Source organism: Rhamphochromis longiceps, linkage group LG5 (assembly GCF_057381845.1).
Source record: "Rhamphochromis longiceps isolate RC_006_pf linkage group LG5, R_longiceps_female_GT1.1, whole genome shotgun sequence".
Taxonomy (NCBI): domain Eukaryota; kingdom Metazoa; phylum Chordata; class Actinopteri; order Cichliformes; family Cichlidae; genus Rhamphochromis; species Rhamphochromis longiceps.
This window is the reverse complement of record NC_140561.1, coordinates 24,587,868-24,613,620: the sequence shown is the minus strand read 5'-3', so window position 1 is coordinate 24,613,620 and position 25,753 is coordinate 24,587,868. Positions and strand designations below refer to the sequence as shown.

The following is a 25,753-nucleotide window of genomic DNA, read 5'->3' as shown; positions in this document are numbered from 1 at the left end:
CTCAGTGCTTTCAACACACAAGCTTTAAATGGCTGGGTTTTCACAGGATTACTTTTTTTTATTATCACTGTTTTTAATTTGGTTTACTGGTTAACAAACCTTCTTGGTCTTGCTTTAATAAAAGTTTAGGTGCTGCTAAATGTCTGGCTTTGGCACATCCCATCCTCATTTTCCTAATATCCACCATGGTGGTCTGTAGCTGTTGAAGGTGTTTCTTCTTTGCTCTAGAGATTTACTATGTGCTGGAGGGCCATTTTAACTCAATGAGGCTGCAGAGAACAATGGCTACTGTCAACAGCAGCAGGATGAGAGACTCGCCAGTGAACAGCTGATTTTATTGAGTTTTGTTGTCACAATGTAAGAAAAGATGAGCTTTATTGTCTTTGTAAGCACAACCATACAACAAAATTGGAGCCATCTGAACTTGGTGTATATAGACAAACATAAACAGTCATGCCAATTAAATAAAAGAATAATAAAAGTATTTTCTATAAATAACTAGGTAATAATTCTAATGATTGCAGCTTTAGCAAATTGCTGTGCAAATAAAATACTGGTAAAGGAGAAGTTTGGGGCACACACGCGTTACCCCCTGCCACAGAAACAACCCTGTGGTAAACACTGCCCGTGCTATGGGGTTAGTCAGCAGTTGCCATTCCAACAACCCCACTGCAGGGTTAGATTTGCAAGCATAATTATCCTTTATACCTCTGATTTTACCATCTTGCTTTCGTCTGCAGTAAAATCATCGATATACTAGTGTGTAAGCTCCATTCCCCTTTAAACATGCCCATTTGTTTTACTTTGTGTTTCCAAAATGCAACTTGCTCTTCTGTTTTTGCTGCTTACTGAGGTTTGCATCATGTGGTGAATTCTCTGAGCTTATGATCAAAAAGTCTTTTTGATGGATAAGAAGGAAACATCCTGAAGAGCATTCGTGACCGTGCTGTTCAGTCATAAACTCATTAAACTCATGGGATTTATAAACTCATTATAAATCCCATGATAAATCGTCTTATGCATTCTACTTAAGCTTTGGACAGCATAAAAAGAATTATTTACTTTAAATATCTGAAGAAGCATCGGAATTATTAATATTATTTGCTGACAAGTACTGTAAACAGCATGGCATGACAGTTACCACTTTCACTGGGCTGTAGCTTCGTATCAGTCACAGGGTCAGCTGCAGAAGCCATAGCTACACCCTGGATTTTTAGGTCAGGGTGCTTTCAAACTGAAATTTTCCTGAATTTGGTAATATGATGACATTTGTGCTAGCACAGATCTGCTGAGCAGTAGTTTCACAGTGACCACAAATGTTTTACTTCCTTATTGTTATACTTGATGTTTATATAGTTACTGTAGTAATATTTTATTTGAAAATGAAGGGTAAATTCATTTTGGCCTCCTGTTTGACTGTAGCATGTTAGCATTGCTAAAGCTTTAATGTTGTCACATTGACATAGCAGTCAACTTCATCCCAGATTAGCTACTTGGGAGATGTGGGTACCTGATCTGTAAAATGTAATTAGCAATTGGTATAAAAACAGCATATTGGAGAGGATGATTTCTTATTAGAAGTAAAGATGGACATAAGTCAACTGCAGAAAACGCATTGAGAAATATAATTTTGAAATTTTTCCACAATGTAAAATTGAAAGAAAGATTATGAGACTTTGAATGTCCCATAATCGACAGTATATCATATTATCAAGTAATTTAGAAATTTGGCCAAAAATTAAAAGTGAAAAGTGAGCTTCAGATGTTCAGACAGCACTTGTTTAAAAGCGGTCATAATTCTGTCATGGAAATCACTGCACGGGCTCAACACTTTCAGGGATGATCTGATATCCTCGTGTTGGTGTTGTTCCCAGACCATCATGAAAATGTTGTTCCAGGTTCAACATTGCAAGTGACCAATCACATTGTTGTGACGTTATTCTTTTGCGCGCCAAGCCATTCGTGCATTTATGAAATTCCAATGTTGCAAGGACAATATCAATTCTGCTTACTGTTTATTAAAGGGTTACGGTTAGGGTTAGGGTCAGGGTCCGTTGATTGGCGGACAGAGGCGGTTTCACGCAGCTTTAGAACAGTTTTTTGTTTTATGCCGCTTTTTCTCGAAGTTGCAAAAGTATGACATCACAACATTCTGATTGGTCACTTGCAATGTTGATCCTGGAACAACATTTAGTATGATGATCTGGGAACAACACCAACACGAGGATATCAGATCAACAAAACTTTCAGAAGTCCGTGCCTGGAAACACAGTTTATGCAAACACCAGTTAAAGGTCTGTGATAGAAGGAAGAAGCCATATGTGAGCATGATCCAGAAATACAGCTAAAGTTCATTTAAAACAGGAAAATGTTCTGTAGTCAGCCACATCCTCCAGGCTAAAGAGGAGAAGCACCATCCGGCTTGTTATCAGCACTCCGTTCAAAAGCCTGCATGTCTTATATACAAGTTTTAGAGCACAATATGCTCCCATCAAGATATCATCTTTTTCAGGGAAGATCTTGGATATTTCAGCAAGAAAATGTTGCTGCCTTCTTTGGAGAAGACTCTGGTTGCTCTCCTAGAAAGCTGTGCTGTTTTCAACAGTTGAAAATATTTGGCACATCATATTGAGCAGCTAGAATCCGATATCTGACAAGAACGGGAAGCATTTTTTCCTCGAGGTCCAGAAGCTGGTCTCCTTGGTTTCCAGATGTTTACAGACTGCTGTTGAAAGAAGAGAGAATGCTACACAGCAATAAGCATGGCCCTGGCCCTTCTTTCAGATGGGTTGCCAGCTAATTAAAATTTTTGAATGGTTTGAATGTCTTGTTTTAAACTTTTTATAGGTTTTCTATGTTCTGTTGTGAATTTAAAAAGTGTTTATGTGATTCATTCTGTTAATGCATTCTGTTATTTGTTTATTTATTTTTTTAGATTTTACAGTTAATCTTTCTGAGAATTTGATCTGTCTCCGTGGAATACAGCCAGTATCCATTTAATACTGTCTTACATTTGCCACTTTTAGCAGCCAGAATAATGTGTTCATTGCCAAATTCTCTCTCTGTCATCAGCAAGCCACAGCACCACCAGGAAACAGTTGGACAGGTGGAAGTTTTTAACACTTCAACCTTGGGTGAAGATTTTGGCTGTCAACATACAGGAACAGGACCCACATGATATTCAGCTGTTGACCTCCAATCTAGTTGTGTTGTATAGTATCTGACATGGTGTGTGATGTGAATTTTTTTTTTTTTTTTTTATTGGCCACCTTGCCAAGAAGCTCTTGGATTCTTGGTAAAATTTTTGTTTTTTGTTTGGGTTTTTTTTTGTGTTTTGTTTTTTTGTACCGACAGTTTTTATCTCTTCACTTTTAAATATTCACATCCACATAAGAAAAACACTTATGCTTTATGTTCTTTAACCCCCATATTCCTGCTAGATTTTAGGAATGTTTTCATAAACTAGCAGTGTTTGGGCACTTTGTCACATCTTTGATTTAGTCAGTTCTTTAGACAGTGATGTCAGATGTTATAGTTTAGGGGGGGAAAGGATATATTTATTTTCATTGAACTCTGAAGAAGTTAAGCATACTTAATCTATTGAGTCACGCATAAACTGCATAAAACAAGGTACATTTTACATAGGAAATGTTTCAGATGTACAAGAAAGGGGTGTTTAAAATGAATAGTGAGGACAACATTGTAGGAGGCAGAGAGACAGTTTGCTAGAGAGCAAGGGTGACAAAAGCATGAGACTGGATTTCTGTTCCTTGTCATCTCTTTCTGCATAACCTCATCTAAAAGCCATCAAACTACTAGCAGTGAAAAACTTGTAGTGTCATTGCCAATACAAACCATTGTCAGAAATAATGGCTTAATATCTAACACAAGCCACGTCTGCAAATTGCTTTTTAAATCTGTTAAATAGTTCAATAACTGAGTCAGTGATGGGGAAGCAAAGTAAAATGGAAGTTCAGTAAGTCTTCCCGTGGTGGTGGTGGTGGTGGTGGTGGTTGTTGTTGTTGTTGTTATTATTCACAGCAGGAAAAGGTGGCCATCAAATGCCTGTCAGGCCACATAGACTCGCGTGGAACAGATGTAATATTTAATAGCAGTGGGTGTACTGATATTAGTCAAATCCCTTAATGAAACCAGTCACACTTGGGATTCCTGCAAACATTTAACAACGGAGAATAATAACTGCTGACCCCAGGCAGACACGCACAATCATTGTTACAGCAATGCTGTTTGCAGCTTTTCACATCTTCTTGGTAGCTGTTAGCCTCACGTTTTGCCAAGGTTAATGTAAAAGTACAGATGGCAAGTTGAGTCACCGTAACACCTGGACACATTGCACTGACACACGCGATCAAAACAAGCGCTGTTACAATAATACACACAGAGAAGCCCTCTCTTCTTAGAGCGAAGCTGCTGCTGCCTCGGGGACTCTGTTAGTAAACAAACATTTGAACTTCTATGATTATTGTCTCTGACACAGACTATGGGCAGGCCAACGGCATTTATATGGACCTGAACAAACAGCATGACGTTAACCCTTTATGCCTGGGGAAACCTGGCAATAATCTTATGGCTGACCGGGCAAACACTAAGGATTTGTGTAGGTAGTCTGATGTAATGTGAGTGTGTTTGTATTTATACAGAAAGAAAAAGAAAAACATGGATAATTGGTAACAGCCGTTCTTCCGTCTTCCTATAGAAATGTTTGTTTCAACACAGTAAGATGAATCCATACACTACTATATAGTCATTATGTGGGTACTTGCTTGTAGCAAAGGTTGTCCTTTTTTTTTTTTTTCTTCAGTGGAAGGCACCATGTATTTTATGTCCTTGCTGCACTGCTTCTCATTTGCTGGTGCTTGAGTCAGTGTGAAAGCAATTTTCTGCTTTAATAAGAGAAAAACAAACCAGTAGCTAGATGATTTAGTTGCATGATTTTTGTTTGCAGCATGTCTATTCAGTTTTTCTGCATTTTGATTAAGGTTGGTTAAGCAATTAGTTTCAGTGCCCTATGGAGTACAAAGGCTAGAGTCATAAAGTGAGTGATGCTTCCACTCTGAAGCCACTGTAAGGAGCAGTATGCTGTTATAAAATAGCAGCTGCCCAAGTGTCCTAAGGTGGTGTGTGTGTGTGTGCAGAAAGTGACCCTGCCAAGTCATCCATGATTGTGTCAGATCTGTACATGTGTATGTGATCACAGGGATGGAAGCCTGTGCACTTCATGCTTATATGCGGGAAGAGTGTATCGTTGCATCTGATTCTAGGGTTACAGTGATGGCTGAGGGAGGATGTAATGCTGCAAACTGTCACTGTCTCCCAGCTGATAACCTCTGAAACCTCCCTCAGCTGGCATTTAAAGTCTGTTTGAATCATACATATTATGTCAGACAGGCAGATTGTCTGTGTTGCACAGATCTTCGGGGCTTTACTGCTATGTCAAAGACACAAAATGGAACCCAGCTGGACTTTAATAGTGCTAATTGTCCAGATCTGCTAACTTTTCCCCCCTCATATTTCCATCTTGACATGAAATGTTATTTTTCCTGACATCATGCAAATCCCATTTTAGTTTCATCACTGTGCTACAATCATACTCATTAGGCTTTTCTGTTTTTTTTTCTTTTTTTTTTCTTTAAAGCAAGGTATCAAAAATCTTGGCTTTTGGGAGCATCTGAGCTCCCACAAGATGCAATATGCTTCAAATCAACTTTTAGTTGTGTGATGTAGGGAAAACATTCTTTCATGTCATGCTAAAAGGTCACATTTTAAAAGTGTGCATTTGACACTGGTTCTTTTCAATTGGTATAAATATATTTAATATTTTTATTATTTTAAAAATAAATCTTGTTTGAGATCACATTAATTATTATAGTTATGCATTTTCTAATAAGGTTTTATTTTTATTTTGTCTTCAGTGTAGTGTCCAGAGTGGGTTTGCTTATTTCCCAGTAGTTTTTATCCCTGTGGTGTTATCCCTGGCTGTTGTTGTCACCCAGCCAGGCAGGCATGGACACCCAAGTTTGTGAATGTGATAACTCAAGAATGAGGCAACATAGGAGTCAATAGATGCTGCAGGTGTATCTACTAAAAATCTCAGATGAGATTGAATCTTAGTGACAACCTCAAGGTCAAGAACAAAGATCTCAAGTTTCTGCAATAACTCAAGAAGGAAGCCATCTAGGAATTGATACCAAAGGTCTCTGACAAGTTACAATCCCGGTGCCCTTGATCTCAAGGTCAGAGGTCAAATTTACACATATACACATCTTTAAAAAGATTTTTTTATTTATTTTTTTATTTTGTGTCCACCCATCCCAAAGTAGTAGTAAGGGAAACACTCTGCACTCTCTTCCTTTGTTTGGAAATGCATAAAACTAAACAGGAAATACTGACATTACAGTTTCCTGCATGGAATGCGACAATTCGAATACGGGTGTAACGGTGCATTTTTGTCAATATAATATAAGACTCTTGCCTCAGTATGCCCTCTGACCCCAAAAGTTGCTGACTGAATAATGTGGAGTGGAAATTCTGTATCTTATATGATGTCTCACTGCCCATTTGGTCTTTTTTAGTCTATTTTACACTTTGTCTCTCCACTTTTTTTTTTTTTTTTTTTTTTTTTTTTTTTGTTTCCAGGCAAAGACGAAAATAATCACAGAAAAGTGTTTAAACAGACATTATTAACACATTTACATTTACATGTATATGCATATTAGCCGCCTAGCTTAATCAATTCTGATGATTAAGGATCCTGGAATGTCCTTAATACGTTTTTTGCTCACTGCCGGCTTTAAATATATTATCTCCCCCTGCTGGTAATGCAGTTTCTGTATACAAAATGCAAAGTGTTAAGCGGACACGGTGGGCCGGCATGTCTTTTATACGCCTTGTCATGATATTGGGTTGGTACGGGGCAGTCGACTGACCACCATGCGCAGTTCACACTAAATCGTTTTCACTGTAGTACCAAAAACATATCGCACCACAATGACAAAACTGTTCTAACTTCTAAATTAAAGGTTGTTAATTTGTTGGAACACAGTGCTCATCAGTGTACAAGAAAGAGACAGGAAACCATGCTTGTGACTGTGCATGTACTTTGTCACATTACATGTACAGTAGGATCTGTGTGTGTCTGAGTGTATTGGTCATCCTTGTCAGTTTTACCACACTGAGTGGGCAAAGTAGCATAGTCTGTGTGAATGAGGAGTGTTGGTGAGTGGGCGGTCATACTGTACGTGTAACTCAATGCTTCAGGACGATACTGTGATGCACAGTGGACAGAACAGGTGATTTTTGGAATGAAAATAAAACATATTACCAGAATATGATACATTAAAATGGAAGCCTTAAAGTAAAATATATCAGTATCTGGCATCTGTTTTATTTTCAGCAACAAATCATCAGTTTTTTATTGGAAAAAATATGCGGAGAAATTTTAATCATTTAACCAAAATGGTGTGACATACAGGGAAAGATGTGACTGCCGTGACCTTTGCAGCCACAGTGACAAACAGTGTTGTGTTACCAGCTCTTCATTCCAGCTTGTGTGTAATGTCGGACCTTTGTTCTGGGAAGTGAGTAACGCTTTTTCATGAGTGTGTGAGAAGTAATGTTAATAGCTCATAGCTGCAGCCACTGTCAAGTGCTTACCAACGGAGGTGATTGAGTTCTAAAATAAACAAGTATGTGCCTAGATGGATGCAATTTTAAGAATAAGAGTTGTGATTTGGTGTTATGATGATGATGGTGTCTTTCTGCCTCCACCTCCTCTGAGACAAGGTGGTGTGGACATGAGGAGGGCTAGAACATCTGTGACCCATGTTTCCATCCATGGAGTCGGTGTGGAGACAGTGAATGACTACATGTACTTTGGTGCTCATGTTGATTAAAAAAATTGGACATACTAAAAACACAGAAACCCTCTGCGAATAGGCCCAACATAATTTCTATTTCTGAAGCTGCTAAAGTCCTTTAAAATATGCCAGACAATGTCTGTGCCATCCTCTATGCTTCAGTGTCCTGGAACATTAGTTTTGTGGTCGCCAATAGACTCAACAAACTGATCTGTGGTTGATTTATGTTGTTGAGTGTTGATTGGTTGATAAGTAGGACAGACAGTGGCTGCAGTGGACATTTTTCACAGTTTTTACCACTCTTACATAGGGGTGGGTTTTGATTATCGATTTATGGATAACGTAAAATCGATTCATTAAAATCCTGAATTGATTTTTAAATATAATTTTGCCCGAAACACCGGAGTCTCAGGTTAAACCTCACAAAATTTCAACAACCACCAAACAGCTAAAACAGTAAATGAGAGCAGGAACACGGATTCTGCACAAAGACGTAAACACAAAGCGCAGACCCGCCGACGGATCAGAATCAGTGAGATGTGGCTTTCTCACCCGACGGCACGGACACGGTCGGGGCTGAAAGCCGACAGCTCACTGATTCTGATCCGTTGGCAGGTTTGTGTTTACGCCCTTTTTGTGCCAGATTCAGAAGCTGCAGGTTTTTATCTCTCTCCAAACAACATTGACTGAACCAGCAGCAAAAAAAGATCCAAACTCTTAGTTTAGTTCTTTTGCTTCCACCACGCAAGGAAAGTCGCCTTCATGTTTTTCTGCGTTTTATCTCGCAAGTGGCAGCTTTCTTTTTATCGATATAAAAATATGGAAATGTACTGATACGTGATCAGAATTATAATATTTCTGACATTTTCACGAACCTTATACGGACCAGTTAACTTCTTTTTAATCACTTCAGATGAGAGTTTATAGACTGAAGAATGAATATTTACCTAAATGTCATCTCTAAATGTTGAGACATGTCAAAAACTTTATTTTAAGAGTATTATATTCTGTGTTTGAATGCACAAGATATTTTCATATACTCAATGTATTTTTTTTTAATGTTCGTCTTTTTCTTTTTACTGATTCTTGACAGTTTCCCAATCAGACTTTAAACATATTTGTTACACTCACAGTTTTAATGTATTAAACTCAAAAGCCAACAGAAAACCATATTATAAACTTATTTTATTTCAAACTTTAAAACTTAACACATGCATGCTGTCAGTGCTCTGTACTTGACAATAGCGAGCAGAAGCTAGGCTGTATCACAGTTAAGGGGGAGGCGTGTGGAGGCTCTGCTTCCTGTGCAATGCTCAACCATAACCAGCACAACCTAACACCATGGCAGGACTTGACATGAAATGTGTGAAAAATGCATTTAGAGTCGTTTGAAATGTTAAAATTAATGCAAGATAATATCACAGAACTGTCACCTTCCTCTTACACTTTTTCACTTCTGCTGTGACCTTGCACTAGTTGGAGTGATGCAGGGAAGAAAAAGAAAGGCATCTTTTTCTACTAAAGTAGCAGTAACATACTGAATTGAGTTCCACTCATTTATTGGACAACACCAGGATGGTTTGCTACCAGTTCAAAATTAGCAGAAATTGGGAGATTTAACACAGAAATGACCCTAAGCATAGAAGTAAATCTACTCTAGTGTATCTCTCAGCCATACACTCTGAATAAAAAATGAATGCAGCCTCCAGATATGAACAGTTAAACTAGCTCAAAGTTCTTTTAATGACACATCTGGTTGTGGAAAGGAGTAGAAGTCTATGAGAAAATGACCCTTCTTTTCTTTTTCTAAAACCTCCATATAACAATTTCCTTATTAGTCTCAATGACTAATTTTGGGTCTTGTTTGTGACATGGTGACAATACTGGACAGTTAAGTTGAGACTTCATAACCAGACTTCACAAATCGATACGCAGGGCTTGCAAAATTTCAAAATCCCTGGTAGCCCTTCGGGCGGGCACTCTTCAGTTTTTGTTAGCCCAAAATAAATTTAAGTAGCCTGAATAAAAAAAGAGAACATTTTTTTTGATTGATGTTTTGTTTCCTTTACAATATTATACATTTAAGTATATTATACATCAAAGTACAATATTGTAAAGGAAACAAAGCATCAATCAAAAAATTGTTAAAATCAAATTACAACAGTTGTATAAAAATTGCAACCATCAACTCAAATACTTGGTTCAAATTGAACAGAAATTTCTTTTTCTTTTTTTCTTTTTTTTTTTTTTTTCCTGCCTGTCCCATTTGGTTCTTTAGCCATCAGAATTGTTGTCTGAAGACCAACAAGGATACCCAATGGATTTACTTTGCCAAATGGATCATCGTGGCATTGCCGTATTGGTCCATTTTGTCGATCTTTGTTTTTATTATTTATTATATTTTATTTTCAGATGTTACAGACGGGACAGACATGAGTGAGGGATAGGAAAGGGAGAAAGAAAGAGGAAGGAAAGGAAAAACAGAAGGGGAGAGGGACAGTGAGAAAGGGAGGGAGAAAAAAAAATAAAAATCTCCTGGATCACCTGTTGAGAGAATAGAAAACAAGCAAAAAAAACAATAAAAAACAAAACAAAGCAACATACTAAACACAACACCATCGCATTAATCTAGCTAAGTGTAAACAGCAGTAAATACTAAATATTCAATGTTGTTGTGCAGCACGCAGGACAGATGTGCTTCGAAGTAGCAGCCAAGAAAGGTGTAATTTGGGTCTACGAGCAGTGAACACCCGTGTGCATACCTGTGTGGATCAGCGCGCTTGTATTCCAAAGGTTTCTCCATGTAACGATCTGCTAGGGAGTGTGGGGGGGCCACAGCCCCGTCCTCCAGGGTGTGAAGCAGGTATGGAGGAGATCAAAACTCCAGACATCCAGAGGCCCCCAGAACACAAGAGACCAAGGAAGACCAACAGAGGGGCAGCCGCGCCACTGTTCCAGTAAGAGCTGAGGAGAGTCCCAGATGAGGGTTCACTCAGCAGCCGCGGAGCAGAAGCCAGGGGGAGTTGCAGTGACGCGCCCATGAGCTCCGCCGGCCGCCAGCTGTGCCTGAGTGACCGAGCCCCAGGCCGAGAGGCCGGGGGCACCCCACCTCCGAAGGAGCCCGAGCGAGCCCCAGGCTCCAGGCCCCGATAAGCGGCCGCCAAGGAGTGAGCCGGTGTGTACCTGGACGCCCACCCCCAGACACAAAGAACCACCAACGCACCGACACCTGAGGGAGTCCGCCACCGGCAGGGGAAGTGGTGGTTGGTGGAGATAGGCCTCCAAACCTTGGAGGGCCTGAGGTGTCCCCAGAGAGGTGGCGTCTGATACCCAACCTGACATATAGACACAGACATACAGGCACACACAGACACAAACATCCATTCCCCCCCTCATGCTCTCATATGCACTCACTCCACACTCAACCAACGTGGAGACAGACATAAAGAGACGCTGTACACACGATCACACTCCCCAAGCGTACTCTACAAACCGGGTCTAGGTACCCTTGCCCCTGGAGGGGGGAATTGCACCCAGACCCAGGTGGTGAACAGAAATTTCTATGAATTTGTAAGAACTGTGTAGAACATGAATCAGTCTGTGTCAGATCCTGAATCTGAAATTTCCACTGAAGTCACGGGTCAGAGGTAAGTGGAACCAGGATCTAGGCCATTTGCTTTTTGAAGTTTGGCAAAATTTAGCCGTCTTTGCAATGTTAGTTCAGTCATTGCAACATAGTACGCTGTTCTAAACAGCTTTTTCAGGAGTTCTTGTTGTGCTTTGTTTATTCTTAGTATGTTTTTTGCAATTGGTGTTTGTTCTGGGAAAGATACTGCAGACTGAGCAACAATGCATTTCTTGCATTTCTCATGGGTTCTGATGGGGTCTTTATTAAAATTACTGGTCCCAGTAACAAAGGCGCTTGTCGACTCGGATATCAAGGGAAACTCACAACACACCCGGCAGAACATTGTTATTTAGCTCTTCATATTCCAGCCACAGAAATTCTTTTGTCCATCAAACCAAAAAAGCTGCACTTTCTTTTTGCCTCATAGTCTGATTTGTCATAACTTTTCTGTTTTGTGATAGGCTTTTTTTTTGGCTGTCCCTTCTTCACCCTGACCTTTATTATTTCGCCTCTGTAGAACTAAAATACCAGCATAAATCCATCTGTCTTTACACATGCTATACACAGTTTGCGCGATCACAAAGTGAAAGTGAAAGCAAAAAACAAGCGCAAATTCAGCCGCGATTTCAATATGTCACATATTGACAGTGACTCATAGTTGCCAATGGCATAATTACCCAGCTACATTGGCGAAAGAATGCAAAAGCATGGACATATATTTTCCTTCCTATGATAGCCCGACGGGCAGGGCTGAGTTAGATTTTGGTAACCCCGGGAGGTCGGGCTAGCGATTTTGTGAGCCCTGATACGTGAAGTCATGGTATACAGTCTATGCTACAAACAAAAACGATTCTCCCTTTGGAGAGGCCCAGTCAGGACCTCAGGCTAGGGTTTCATTTCAGGTTGTGTTGGATTCGTAGTGGCATTGAACACAAGTGCTTCACTTTTACTATATTCAGTTGAACTGGCTGTCTCGAGAGCAGCATGTGATCTGTGAAATAAGCCATGATAATAAATATTTGTTTTAGTTTTTCTTTGTTTTGTTTTTTTAAACCATGTTATGAAGGAATTGTGTGTTCTGGTAATGTTTTGTGGAAACCTTGGGCAACTGTGCTTAGTAGTCACTAGGGCTGTGCGATATGACCAAAATCTCATATCCCGATATGACATCTATCGTCCGATAATGATATAAATCACAAGCTCGACTTGCGTGAAGTGTTTCCAGCTGGGCGTCGTGTAGCTGGAGTCGAGTGTTTTAACCAATGCACAAAACGATACATTTTTAGACATAAGTTGTAACGGCCGCCGTTTTCTTTGTGAGTATTTATTACACGGCGTGCTGCGGGAAAACGCCTGTTCTAACGTTTGAGTCTAAGGTTGTTGTTTTTTTTTTAGCACCTGACGACTCTTTTTTTTTTTTTTTTTTTTTTTTTTTTTGCTTCTCATCTTTAAGCACTCTGCGTCTTTCACGTGATTCAGTTTATTTTGAAAAGTCTCAACAGGATCTTGAGCTTTAATGTGAAAGGTTTATGTGGAACAAGCGGACGCACGGTGGTTTTACCGTCGTTGTTGCTAATGGCAACTTATAAAAACAAACGCTTGTCTGTCTGTAGTGTGGTTATATTAAATATATGAGAAAGAACTTTTTAAGAAATTAATATAGTCACTACAGTGACCATCAAAACAATGAAAAAATATTACCGTAAACAGTTTATTTTGCGACACCACGAAACAAACGATTGCGTAAAATGAAACGATAGACGTTTTTATATCGTCATCCGATATATATCGTTATATCGAACAACCCTAGTAGTCACGTTAGTGTAAATCATTACTACGGGAGTCAAACATCTGAGTGGGAAGAGTGATCCATAGCGCTGATGTTTTACAGGAAAGAGTCTCCTTGGAGCGGTCTTTTCTCCGGTGTCTCCTCAGCTTTCCCTACAATCTCTACTCGACTGCAGTTTTCTCTTCCTCCTTTCTAATTCCTTATTGTCAGGCAGCGTTTTTCCCTATTCTGTCCTGTTCCCCAGAAGGTGTATGTGTTTGTGTGTGTGTGTTGCTTTCTAATCACTGCAGGCCTGCTCCTGCTGGGGCCACTCAGTCTGTTCATAGAGCCGACAGCCACTTGCTGCATTTGCGCCAGATTTCATTTGGAACTCTGGACCACGCTCGCTTTGTTTTCCCTGTCAGTTAGAAAAAGCATCCGTCAGAGTGGTGTGGAAGCTCCCAGAGGGAGACAATTTATTCCTCTGTGGCTGGAAAATACAAAACTAGAGGTATCAGGGCCTTTTATATGTGATGACTAGGGACGAACCTGTATATTGTGTTGGTGTAGATGCCGTTCGCTTTTTTTAAACTTTTTTTTTTCTCTCTATAGTTAAACTAGAAGAAGATTGGTTGGACACTAGGGAAGACATTAAGAAAATGCATAAAAGATTGTCTGAATTATTTAGCAGTTTATTTCAGTTACCATCATAATTGTATAAATGGAAAATGAATAAGCCGAAGACTGATATTGACCAGCTCCTATCAGCTACTCTGTTATCTGCGTAGGCACCGAGCAGATAACTTAAATACAACTACTGTTACTATGTCTGTGTTTATACCATAGATGATGTTACCTTGTAACCTCTGAAGATTTCTGATTGGTCTTCTCTCTGGGTTTATATTTGAAGGAATACTGTTGTAGTAAGCCAGTGAATGTCTCTTTTTTTAGTTTCTAACTAAGACAGAGCTGTGACTTCAGGCTCTATCTATCATTTATCCTTACACCCTAAGACCTGCTCTCTGTTTGGACGAAGCCAATGCAGTATTTATTAATAGAAATGTTAAGGTGTCTTTCTTTGGCTGCATCAGCAAAAAGCAAGGCCATTAGGTGTGCCACTGAGAGTGTGCACAGAGTATTGTAGTAGAGTGCCTGTGCAGGTATAGTCTGTTAAGTTGCATGTATTGTGAAGACTTAATCTTCTGGTGTCATTATATTATACTTTTAACTGCTGCGTGGGCTTTCCAAACAACTGCCCAGGTTTAGTATTGATCACCTCCTCCCTGTCGTTCTGCCCAGTTATGTTTTTGTGACGACTTAATGTTTTCTGCTCACCTATGCAGAACTAAATATTGAACTGTTCTGTACAGCCTGCCTGTGCCCATGTGTCATTACGAGTGCAGTGATGCAGACAGCCCTGATATCAACTGAGTACTTGAGCAAGGATACAAAAAAAAAAACCAAAACAGGGCAGGCTGGCAGGCTGTACATAGTGAATAGATGTTAAGATCATATTGGAGTCACTTGTCTTCAAAGGCAAGTCAGAAGTATTTGAACCTTCCAGAAAAGCAAGGACACAAGTCATTTCAATGTGTCTGTGCTTTGAAGTGGGTGTGGGTTAGCAGTTTTCCAGCCTGTAGTTCTCCTGCTTGGTCAGGTCTCTTCGGACATTTACGCATCAAATACCAAGTGTTGTGATGTAAAGCAAAGCTGGCACAAAATAGAGGTATTTCCTCACATCACACTGAGCTCTCCAGGCCTGAACTTGATTTGATTTATTTGTCTTTGGTTTCTAGAGGGAGAGCCGGGTTGGACTGAGAACAATAAAAATCTACCGGTAGTTTCATATTTCTACTGCAGTGTTCTTCACTGTGCTCCTGGTTCACTGCAGCATGTTCTCTCCCTGCAGTGCTAACAAATGCTTCATTACAGGTTCACAGGCCCAAGTTAGCTGCGCAGTCCCTTCGCCAACTAGCCTCACAGTATTGCGCTCATTCTTCTCATATTCACAGATGGTCTGAAAACCTGACTTGTGTTTGTAGTGAATAGTATCTCTGTGGGAGCTTTTGTAGCACTATGCTTTCATATTGGGGATAGACTACAAGTCAGCACAAAGGAACGGAAATGTTGAGCTGAGACATACAAAGTGCTGATTCATCTTCATGCTGTAAGTGATAAAAGCAGCCTGGCACTATATGTCTCATGCTGTACAATAGCAGGTAGTGGCAGGTACATAATTGACTTCAGATAATCCACAGCTAATTTATGTTCAGTTACAGCAGTGAAAGCATAATGATCAATCTTATTTTTGCTTTTTGTTGTTTTATTGTTACCTGTGTTTGACCAAAGTGTTTGCGTTGGCCAATGCCAGTGAAAAACAGTAATTGACTTTTGCTGGAAATAAAAACGAACACCATATACAGTGGGGCAAAAAAGTATTTAGTCAACCACCGATTGTGCAAGTTCCCCCACCTAAAATAATGACAGAGGTCAGTAATTTGCACCAGAGGTACACTTCAACTGTGAGAGACAGAATGTGAAAAAAAAAATCCATGAATCCACATGGTAGGATTTGTAAAGAATTTATTTGTAAATCAGGGTGGAAAATAAGTATTTGGTCAATAACAAAAATACAACTCAATACTTTGTAACATAACCTTTGTTGGCAATAACAGAGGTCAAACGTTTACTATACGTCTTTACCAGGTTTGCACACACAGTAGCTGGTATTTTGGCCCATTCCTCCATGCAGATCTTCTCGAGAGCAGTGATGTTTTGGGGCTGTCGCCGAGCAACACGGACTTTCAACTCCCGCCACAGATTTTCTATGGGGTTGAGGTCTGGAGACTGGCTAGGCCACTCCAGGACTTTCAAATGCTTCTTACGGAGCCACTCCTTTGTTGCCCGGGCGGTGTGTTTTGGATCATTGTCATGTTGGAAAACCCAGCCTCGTTTCATCTTCAAAGTTCTCACTGATGGAAGGAGGTTTTGGCTCAAAATCTTACGATACATGGCCCCATTCATTCTGTCCTTAACACGGATCAGTCGTCCTGTCCTCTTGGCAGAAAAACAGCCCCATAGCATGATGTTTCCACCCCCATGCTTCACAGTAGGTATGGTGTTCTTGGGATGCAACTCAGTATTCTTCTTCCTCCAAACACGACGAGTTGAGTTTATACCAAAAAGTTCTACTTTGGTTTCATCTGACCACATGACATTCTCCCAATCCTCTGCTGTATCATCCATGTGCTCTCTGGCAAACTTCAGACGGGCCTGGACATGCACTGGCTTCAGCAGCGGAACACGTCTGGCACTGCGGGATTTGATTCCCTGCCGGTGTAGTGTGTTACTGATGGTGACCTCTGTTACTTTGGTCCCAGCTCTCTGCAGGTCATTCACCAGGTCCCCCCGTGTGGTCCTGGGATCTTTGCTCACCGTTCTCATGATCATTTTGACCCCACGGGATGAGATCTTGCGTGGAGCCCCAGATCGAGGGAGATTATCAGTGGTCTTGTATGTCTTCCATTTTCTGATGATTGCTCCCACAGTTGATTTTTTCACACCAAGCTGCTTGCCTATTGTAGATTCACTCTTCCCAGTCTGGTGCAGGTCTACAATACTTTTCCTGGTGTCCTTCTAAAGCTCTTTGGTCTTGGCCATGGCGGAGTTTGGAGTCTGACTGTTTGAGGCTGTGGACAGGTGTCTTTTATACAGATGATGAGTTCAAACAGGTGCCATTCATACAGGTAACGAGTGGGGGACAGAAAAGCTTCTTACAGAAGACGTTACAGGTCTGTGAGAGCCAGAGATTTTCCTTGTTTGAGGTGACCAAATACTTATTTTCCACCCTAATTTACGAATAAATTCTTTACAAATCCTACCATGTGGATTCATGGATTTTTTTTTCACATTCTGTCTCTCACAGTTGAAGTGTACCTCTGGTGCAAATTACTGACCTCTGTCATCATTTTAAGTGGGGGAACTTGCACAATCGGTGGCTGACTAAATACTTTTTTGCCCCACTGTATAGTATCAAAACTGAGGTTTGATAGAATTCAAGTCTTAAAGATTATAACTTGAGTGTAGAACGCCCTATATTAGACAGTTGCCTCTAAACTGTAATCTATTGAGGCCCAGTCACAGCAGCTGATGATGGACATGGCTTAAAATTTAACCATAATATGTGGGAAATGTCTGCATGGACAACATCTGCAGCTGTCCTAGAATTTAATGACTCCTGACAGGAGGGCTCTCAGTTGCTCTTTTAGCTTCTTTTAACTGGGGGGAGGAGGATTTGTATCAGAAGTTTGCTGTATAAATAGGCTATTTATGCAAATTGCCTTAGCTATTTTTTCCCCCCTCCCAGTTGGCAGGCAGTGACCTGCACTGTTTCTGTAATCAAGGGCCCTCCACAGCTTAACCGAGAGGAGGCCATTTATTAAATCATAAACTGTCTCTCTGATGATGAGGGTAAAGATGATGCACTAGCATGGATTCACATCTTTAATATGGGTTTGACTTTCATCCTTTGATGCATGTCGTTGAAGAAGAAGAGGAAATTCCATCTGAATCCTCTTTGTAGCCTGCCGGAGAACAAGGTTAGGTTAGTTTTTCTCTCTCTCTCTGCCTGACTGATCTCCCATGTAGGATATCCCCGGCAGTTCTCGTCTGTTAGCCTGTCTCCCTCTTCCGCAGCCATCTGCTCGGTTCTGTGTGTGTGTGTGTGTGTGTGTGTGTGTGTGTGTGTGTGTTTTCTGCAGCTGTCAACATACTAGACAGGACTATACTGTGCTTTCCAGGCCAGCAATGCCTGCCTGCTTGCCTTGCTCACGTAAGCCCCGTCTCAAGAGGGAGTTCACTTAGGCTGGGTGTAGGTGGATTTATGGATGGAAAGCATGAAGAACTGCCTTTTGTGACTCAATTTTGCATTTTGTTTGGAAAAGACCGGTGTATGAGGCCAGCTTAAGAGAGGCTATGTAGATGGATGTCTGTCACAAGAGGCACCATCTCTCATTTCAGTCTCAAGTCTCTAACCACAACCTCTCTCCATATTTTAGCATTAGCAGATTTTTGTAACCAGTGCTAAAATAAATATTTACCAGTTAAAATACATTTAACTCTTAATTGTTCTAAGCAGAAGAGGATGGATGATTGGAATACTTCATTTCTCTGGAAGTCATTTTGTTGGCCTCTTTTACATCATGTTAGGGCTGAACATAACATGGAAGCTTCTACGTCAAGTCTGAGCACTTAAGCACTGAGCAATAATAAAATTATTATCAAATCTGTCAATCCGTCAGTTTTCAGCAAAACATAGATTATGGCGGTAGTTCTGGTTCTACCCAGAGTGGTAGGAGGGACTCAAACGAGTAATCCACAACTTGTCAAAATAAAATAATTTTTAAACTGCATTGTTGTGTTATCTTAGTAAGGCCTCATAAATAACTACACATAAAAATGTGTAATTTATTTAGATTTTGTGTGTCTGAAGCAGAAAAATATTGGCTAATATCATCAAATATTGGTATCAGTGATAAAAACCCTGGTTTGGTCAGCCTGTATTTGAAACTAGCTGTGGGACTCAGTATAGTCAGTATAGGCCCCAAAATTATTGTAATACATCACAGTATTTGTTTAAAAAATAAATAATTAGTACTTTTGCCTTTTTTTTTGTATTTATTTGCTACAGTGTCTGTTTGTGTGCATTACCATTATCTTTCAACTGTAATATATGAATTCAGTTAATTACCTCTGTGATTAGCTTCCCATGCTGTTTGCTATTTGCCACTGAGAGTTTCTTCTTCACCATGGGTTGCTTAATTTAATTTGATCACCATCAGGGGTTATGAAATATTTCTTCATAATTTTATTTTGGGTTTTGTCAAAACGACAGGGAAATTTGTTTAAAAGGAAACATCCATACTGTCGCTGCAATGTATTTAATAAATATTGCACAAGGAAACCATAAGACATATTCCCGTATCAATAGTCTGTCCCACCACTGTTGTAAACATGTATTTGGAAAACGCATAACTATCGATGCTTCAGGCAGTGTTGAGATCACCTGAAACACTGCATCAGAAAAGCAAGGGGCTGCGTTGGTGTGGGTGTGTTGCTGCTTGCTACAGGGCACCACTGAAAAGATCAAATACAAACTAGGAAGTCTGTTTTGTTTGTTCATAATGCACATTGATTCCTTTGTTTCAAATGTACTTGGCATGAGCAGGAATTTTATCAGGAGCGTATTAGAGTTTGAAGGTTGTAGAGAGGACTTGACAGCAATCGTAGTAAATACTTCCAGACTTCGTCATACCCACAGTTTCTTTGCTTGTCTAATCTCGCATGTTACAACAAGAGCCATCTGGGAAATGGGACAGTTTTTCTGCAATATCACCTCCTTTTTTTTTCTCCTTTAACACTCTTTCCTTGTCTGTAGTTTTAATCTGCAAAGTGCACCTTGGCCCATTAGTGCAGCAAATCCGAGCCCTGTAACTTGAGCCTGGATGAGTCTGTAGTGTACCGCATTGCTGCAGTCAGCAGCAGCATCCTCTCCAACTGCAGCTCTCTACAGGCATCTCTGAGAGACTGGTGCATTGCTCTACAATCTGCTACAGTCGCACAGTAAAAGTATTTTCTTAATGGGTTTAATATATAATAACCAACTACATAAAACTACAAGTCAAACCTCTGTTCCTTATTTCTGCTCCCATGTTTATTGAACAAAGCAAAGCATAGTAATTTCTGTTCCACTCTTCTATCACATCACTTCACAAATGTTTGTTTTGTGACGTAATGGAGCTTGCAATTGCTTTACATTAAAATTTGGAGGCTTAACCAGACAGTGGTATCCTGATCTAAACTAGAATAGCTACCAACTGTCTGAATAACTGTTACACAGCAGGTATGCATGAGTTCTGTGCTATTGTTATGATTGTTACTTTAATTGTGTCTGAGTGGATCAGATCACTGATGTCTTCAGCATGCATTATATCCTGTCCTCGGTGTTAAAGATTTGATTACTGCTGTAATTTCCTGTCTTCTCATATTGTAATTGACAATGATAACTGTGTTGCGATGTAGCATTTGTCATAGATTTAAAAAATCTGAAATGCTGCATTAAGTGTGATGCTTGCTTTAAAGGTTAACTGAATTACGAATGTTTTGCTCTTGTCTTAATGGGCATTTGCTATTTGTGCTTGTATACAGGTCAGACTCCTAGAATGGAGCGTTGCTTTCATTAATTTTTGATTGGGTTTGACTGGATTCATTGTTACAGTAAGAGTTATGGCCAGTAAGATATGAGTGCTTTGACGATGATGATGTTCCTACATGGAGCTATTGTTCTTTCCCTTTCTAACCATTAAAACAATCTGATTTCTGTTTATTATTTCATATAAACTCCAAACTACTCTCAAAGAATTCTGAGAATCACATAAGCTGTTTGCTGTAAAGGTTAGAGTGGAAAAACTGGAAAAACTCTCACTTCTCCACATAGTGCAACATATAATGTACAATAATATATTCTTAAATAATGTTTTTGTCCTAAGCTTGTCAAATATTGCAAAATATAAGACTGCAATAGCATCGGAGTGGCTTTTTACAAATGCTCTTTACCTTCAACCTTGCTGGAAAACTTAAATGTTGATAATCATCTTACATGCAACATGTATTTATTGGCTGTCAATCCGAGTCAATGGGGTTGTGTGCAAAACAATGTGTCCTCTGATCCACATCAGTGAGAGATGATGATCCCCAAGGACTTTGCTGTGCTGTTTAGTAAATCTACTGTCATGCGTTTTGCCCATCAGGGTCATGCCATCATCATCATCATCCGATAGCTGGAATGACCTGTGATCCACTGTGTCATGATCGAAATGAATGGGCAGGGAGCGTTAAACGCGTCCTTGTGAACATGGGACATGTATTCGCTGCCTGGGAAATTGATGGGAGGAGAAAGTCACCTTCACGTTAACATTACGATGTCCGTTACGAGCCATGAGTCACGTGAGTGCAGCCACTGGTGAAATAGGGTAACGTGAGCTTCTTCGCTCACAGCTCTGTCAGGGTGACATAGATGCTTCCTCCTCTATACCCCTCTTATGTCCACAGAAAACTGGGTTAACATCAGTGCCGCTCCTCTTCATCACAGACTATGATGTCAATGTGAAATACTTTCTTGTTTTTAACTTACGGTAATGGCTGTTAATTTCAATGTGTGTGTATACATAACAACCCACCCAGGCTTTGCCCAGCTCGCTTGTTACAGACCTCTTTACAGCAATAGCCTGCTTTTCCAACAGACATGTGAATTATTCATAGAATCAAGTTGCTCTAAGCAGTGAATCAGCTGTGGTTTGCTGTAGGGAACACTCAAATGTACAGTACGAAGCAGGTTGATGAACTAAGGAGTTAGTGTGTGTGCATCTCGTTTTCTCGGCCTTAGTTTTTACTGTATTTTATCAAAGGACTAGGAGCATTTAATTATCCTGCTGTATGAACTGGTCATTTCCTGATTGCTCAAGATCTCTGTTAGGATATTCACTTTGTATCACTGAGCTGGAGGAAAATAAAGAGGTTAAATTGGTCTGGTGGTTTATTCATTCAGCTCATGTCTACAGAATGAGGACGTGACTCCATCTAGTGGTGTAGTTGAGAACAAATCCTGTGAAAATTGGAGGTGTCAGGCTTACCCAGCTACTTTGGGCGATCGTGGCTCAAGAGTTGGGAGTTTGCCTTGTAATCGGAAGGTTGCCGGTTCAAGCCCCGGCTTGGACAGTCTCTGTCGTTGTGTCCTTGGGCAAGACACTTCACCCGTTGCCTACTGGTGGTGGTCAGAGGGTCCGGTGGCGCCAGTGTTCAGCAGCCTCGCCTCTGTCAGTGCGCCCCAGGGTGGCTGTGGCTACAATGTAGCTTGCCATCGCCAATGTGTGAATGTGTGTGTGTGAATGGGTGGATGACTGGATATGTAAAGCGCTTTGGGGTCCTTAGGGACTAGTAAAGCGCTATATAAATACAGGCCATTTACTTTTGTTAAGATTCTTGTTTTACTTAATACAGGATGTTTTCTAGGTTTGGGTTCAAAGTGTAAGCAAAAGTGGCACATTTACTTGGCATGGGATAGTTGGGGCAAATCGGATCTGGAGAGGTGTTTATTCGTGACTACGTTTTACCTCCGATACACCAACCAGCTTCAGCGCTCAACTGACGTACTAATTGGATCATTCAAGGTCATTATCCAGTTATACGTGCTGCTGCTGTTCTGGGAGGGCTTGTGTGCCTTTGTTTAATTAACCTGTTTCCTCCTGATTCTTTCAGGGGTATGTGGTTTCAGATAAAATCTATTTGACCTCATACAGTCTTTTAATGTGGGTGGTCAAACAAGTGTAATAGGCTTCTGTAGCTGGAAATGTGGCAGTGAATGTGACATGTTGTGGATTATGTGTTTTATTTAGTGTACACAACCCAAGCATGCGGTTCTTATATTCAGCTATTCAGGGAAAAATAAAATGAACTGCAGTGTTGCAGTTACGGATGGTATTCTGTATAGTCCATCAGTTGTATGCCACAGCGCACATCATTTCCTTTTATCAATGTTGGCATGTTTCTCTGACACTGACAGGCAAAACAATCGCATCAAAATCACGGCAGTGATTCACATGGAACTCTTTTCTTTTCTGTTCTGTTTCTTAAATGTGTTCAGACACAGAGATAACAAAAGACTTGTACTGAGGCTGAAAAACTGTCTAGGCCATTTTTTTTTTTTTCCATATAGATAATTGGTCTATAAGGGAGCTGATTAAGAATAAGGCCAGTTACTGGCATTACTATCGCTAAAAGAGTGCCAGTATTGTAGTTCATTTTCTGATTAGAAAACCTAAAGTTTTCTGAATTGTGTGCTTCAATTTAAACATGCAACGGATATCTGAAACATTTGAATTGCTGAGATGAAGTCTCAGTCTGATGTAATGGCTTTACAGTTAAATGAGGGTGGGATTTTATTTATTTATGTTTATTTGTTTTGTTTTTTTATTACTATTCTAATGTTGACAAAAAGCTTGTCAATAACCAGTGCACACGCTTGCTCTCTTTCAGAGGCACTGAGAAGTGATAGACCCTGTGGTCCCTGTGAAAGAACTCCACCCCCGGCAGGTTGGCCACATCCCCCTTCCCTCCTGCCTCCATGTATCCTGAATCTACCACAGACTCCCCCGCTCGCCTCTCCCTTCGACAGACTGGCTCACCGGGCATGATCTACAGGTAAGCTGATGGATGCGAACACAGACAGACAGATGCAAACACATTTTGTCACATGTAAGTTCATGTTTGTCAGTCAAATTAAGTGTATGAATTAGAATAGATATTAGACATGAAAGATTTACCTGTGGGCGTTTAATCATATTCCCTCAGACGGTATAAAAGACAAACTGTGACGTCACCTATTGGTTTGTAAAGCCTCAGGATGAGTGGTTTCACTCTTGCCATCTGGCTATTTTAAAATCAGGTGTGATGTAGGGGGCGGAGCTGAAAGTCAAGCTACTTGCTCATTTTCTTACAATTTGTTAATCGCAAGTTAGCTAAAGCTTGGGTAATTCTTCTTTCTGACACAAAGAATGAACAGTTTTACCAAAATGAACAGTGTTTCAGTTAGTATGAACCAAAATTAGTCACTTCTATAGGACTGGAAATCTTTTTGCAAACACAGATATCGCCTATGGTGGTTATTAGAAAAAATGCAGGTTTAAGGCACTTGCGCTTTCTTTAAAATCTGTAGCCTGTGTTATTGTTACCGAGAAAGTAAGTACACAAACTGTCCCCCATTTCACATGCATGTACACAGTTACCAGTATTTCCAGTTGTGGTCAGAAGTTTACATACACTCATCATGGACATGAATGAGTTTTAATGATTTCTTTGAACTGTTCTCTTCCGAAGGTGGAAGGAGTGTACAGCATACATTTTAAATTGACTTTAAAAGGCAAGAGTTAGGTGCATTTTGGATTTTAATTTAATCCACACAAGGTCAAAAGTATAACTACACCCCCACTAATGTTTGGTTATATGTCCCATAGGAGCCAAACACCTTTGGTAGCCTTCAACAAGCTTCTAGCATATTTCTGGCTCGCTACGCTCAGCAAGCTCACATTAACCATCTGGAGTGACCTTCACAAAGCCCAGAGCTCAGTCCTATTGAAAATTTGTGGACTACAAATACTACTGCTGAGGTGGCTATAGTTCAGGTGGTAGAACAACTAATCAGAAGATTGGTGTTTCAATCCCTGTCTGCTCCAGTCTGCGTGCCAAAATATCCTTGGGCATGATAATAACTTATTAAGTTGCTCTCCGATGCATCCACAGATACCAAAAATTGTCCAGTCAAGGAGCAACTTGCTAAACAGTGGGGATGTATTCATGACCCTGTATGTGTACTTTTGACCCTGTGTGGATTAGAGAAAATCCAAAATATTTTCAGACTTGTGCACCCACTTCTTCTTCTTCTTCTTCTTCTTCTTTTTTCTTTTTAAGTCATTAAAGATGTAATGCTGAACAGTCTTTCCACCATGGTAAGAGAACAATTCAAAGAAATCATCAAAACCCCAAATTACCAAACATTCATGCCCAGCATGAGTGTATGTAAACCTTTTCTGACAACTGTATAATATGTGTGTGCATATATAACCTTTTACTGTTCTCTAAAAATGGCTTGTACACCTCTGCTAAAGTGAAATGGACACCTAATTTGTGCTATAGGGTACACACACACACACACACACACACACACACACACACACACACACACACACACACACACACACACACAGAATTAATATATATCTGTATCTTTTATCTTTTTTATATTGAAGTGATTTTAATCTAAAAATCTACATACTGCTAATGGAGAGATGCCAAACTGTCTTTCATTGGTCTTGTAACAGTGTAACAATAAAGATCTATTCTATTCTACTCTAATGGACTAAGTTGTGTGTTATCATGTACTATGGAACTTCACCAGCAAGTGGCGCCAAATACTCAAGCATTTCATTTGTTCATTTTCGTTAATCAGTTCTCTGTGTGAATTTAACATTGCATTCATTATGAACTGATAGGATGCAGGAGCTGTAATATTCTGCGATCTGCACAGCACAGAAGTTAAAGAGCACTTTTTGGATTCATGTAATGGAACAGTGGAAGTGGATGAGAGGAAATCTTTACCTACCATTTTTGTCTTTACTGAGTTTAACTGTGGTCTCTAACTAGCGCAGCTGTGCCTTTGAGCTTTTCACCTGTACTAGCTCACGTCCACAGTTTCACAATCATCAATAAGAGTCACTGCATAAGTATTGCATTTGACTAAATTAATGGCTTAAAATGGAGCAACAACTTCAGCTGCATTATTAGTGTTGCTTTATTTCTGATGATAGATGTAAAGTAATGCCATGGTTACACTGATGAAATATTGATAGCACATCTATATATTTTTTT

General features: G+C 40.0%; 1 protein-coding gene across 2 annotated transcripts in view; it reads left to right on the top strand.

Annotated features, from left to right (window-relative positions):
- kcnab2a (potassium voltage-gated channel subfamily A regulatory beta subunit 2a) overlaps positions 1-25,753 on the top strand; it is a 121,088-nt gene that overhangs the window by 22,217 nt on the left and 73,118 nt on the right. For both annotated transcript variants that reach the window (XR_014911752.1, XM_085406786.1), the window contains exon 2: positions 23,366-23,530. Coding sequence is in view for 1 of the 2 variants with exons in the window: in XM_085406786.1 (XP_085262912.1) it covers positions 23,454-23,530 (77 nt within the window). In the remaining variant the exon portion in view is untranslated. The remainder of the gene's footprint in view (positions 1-23,365; positions 23,531-25,753) is intronic.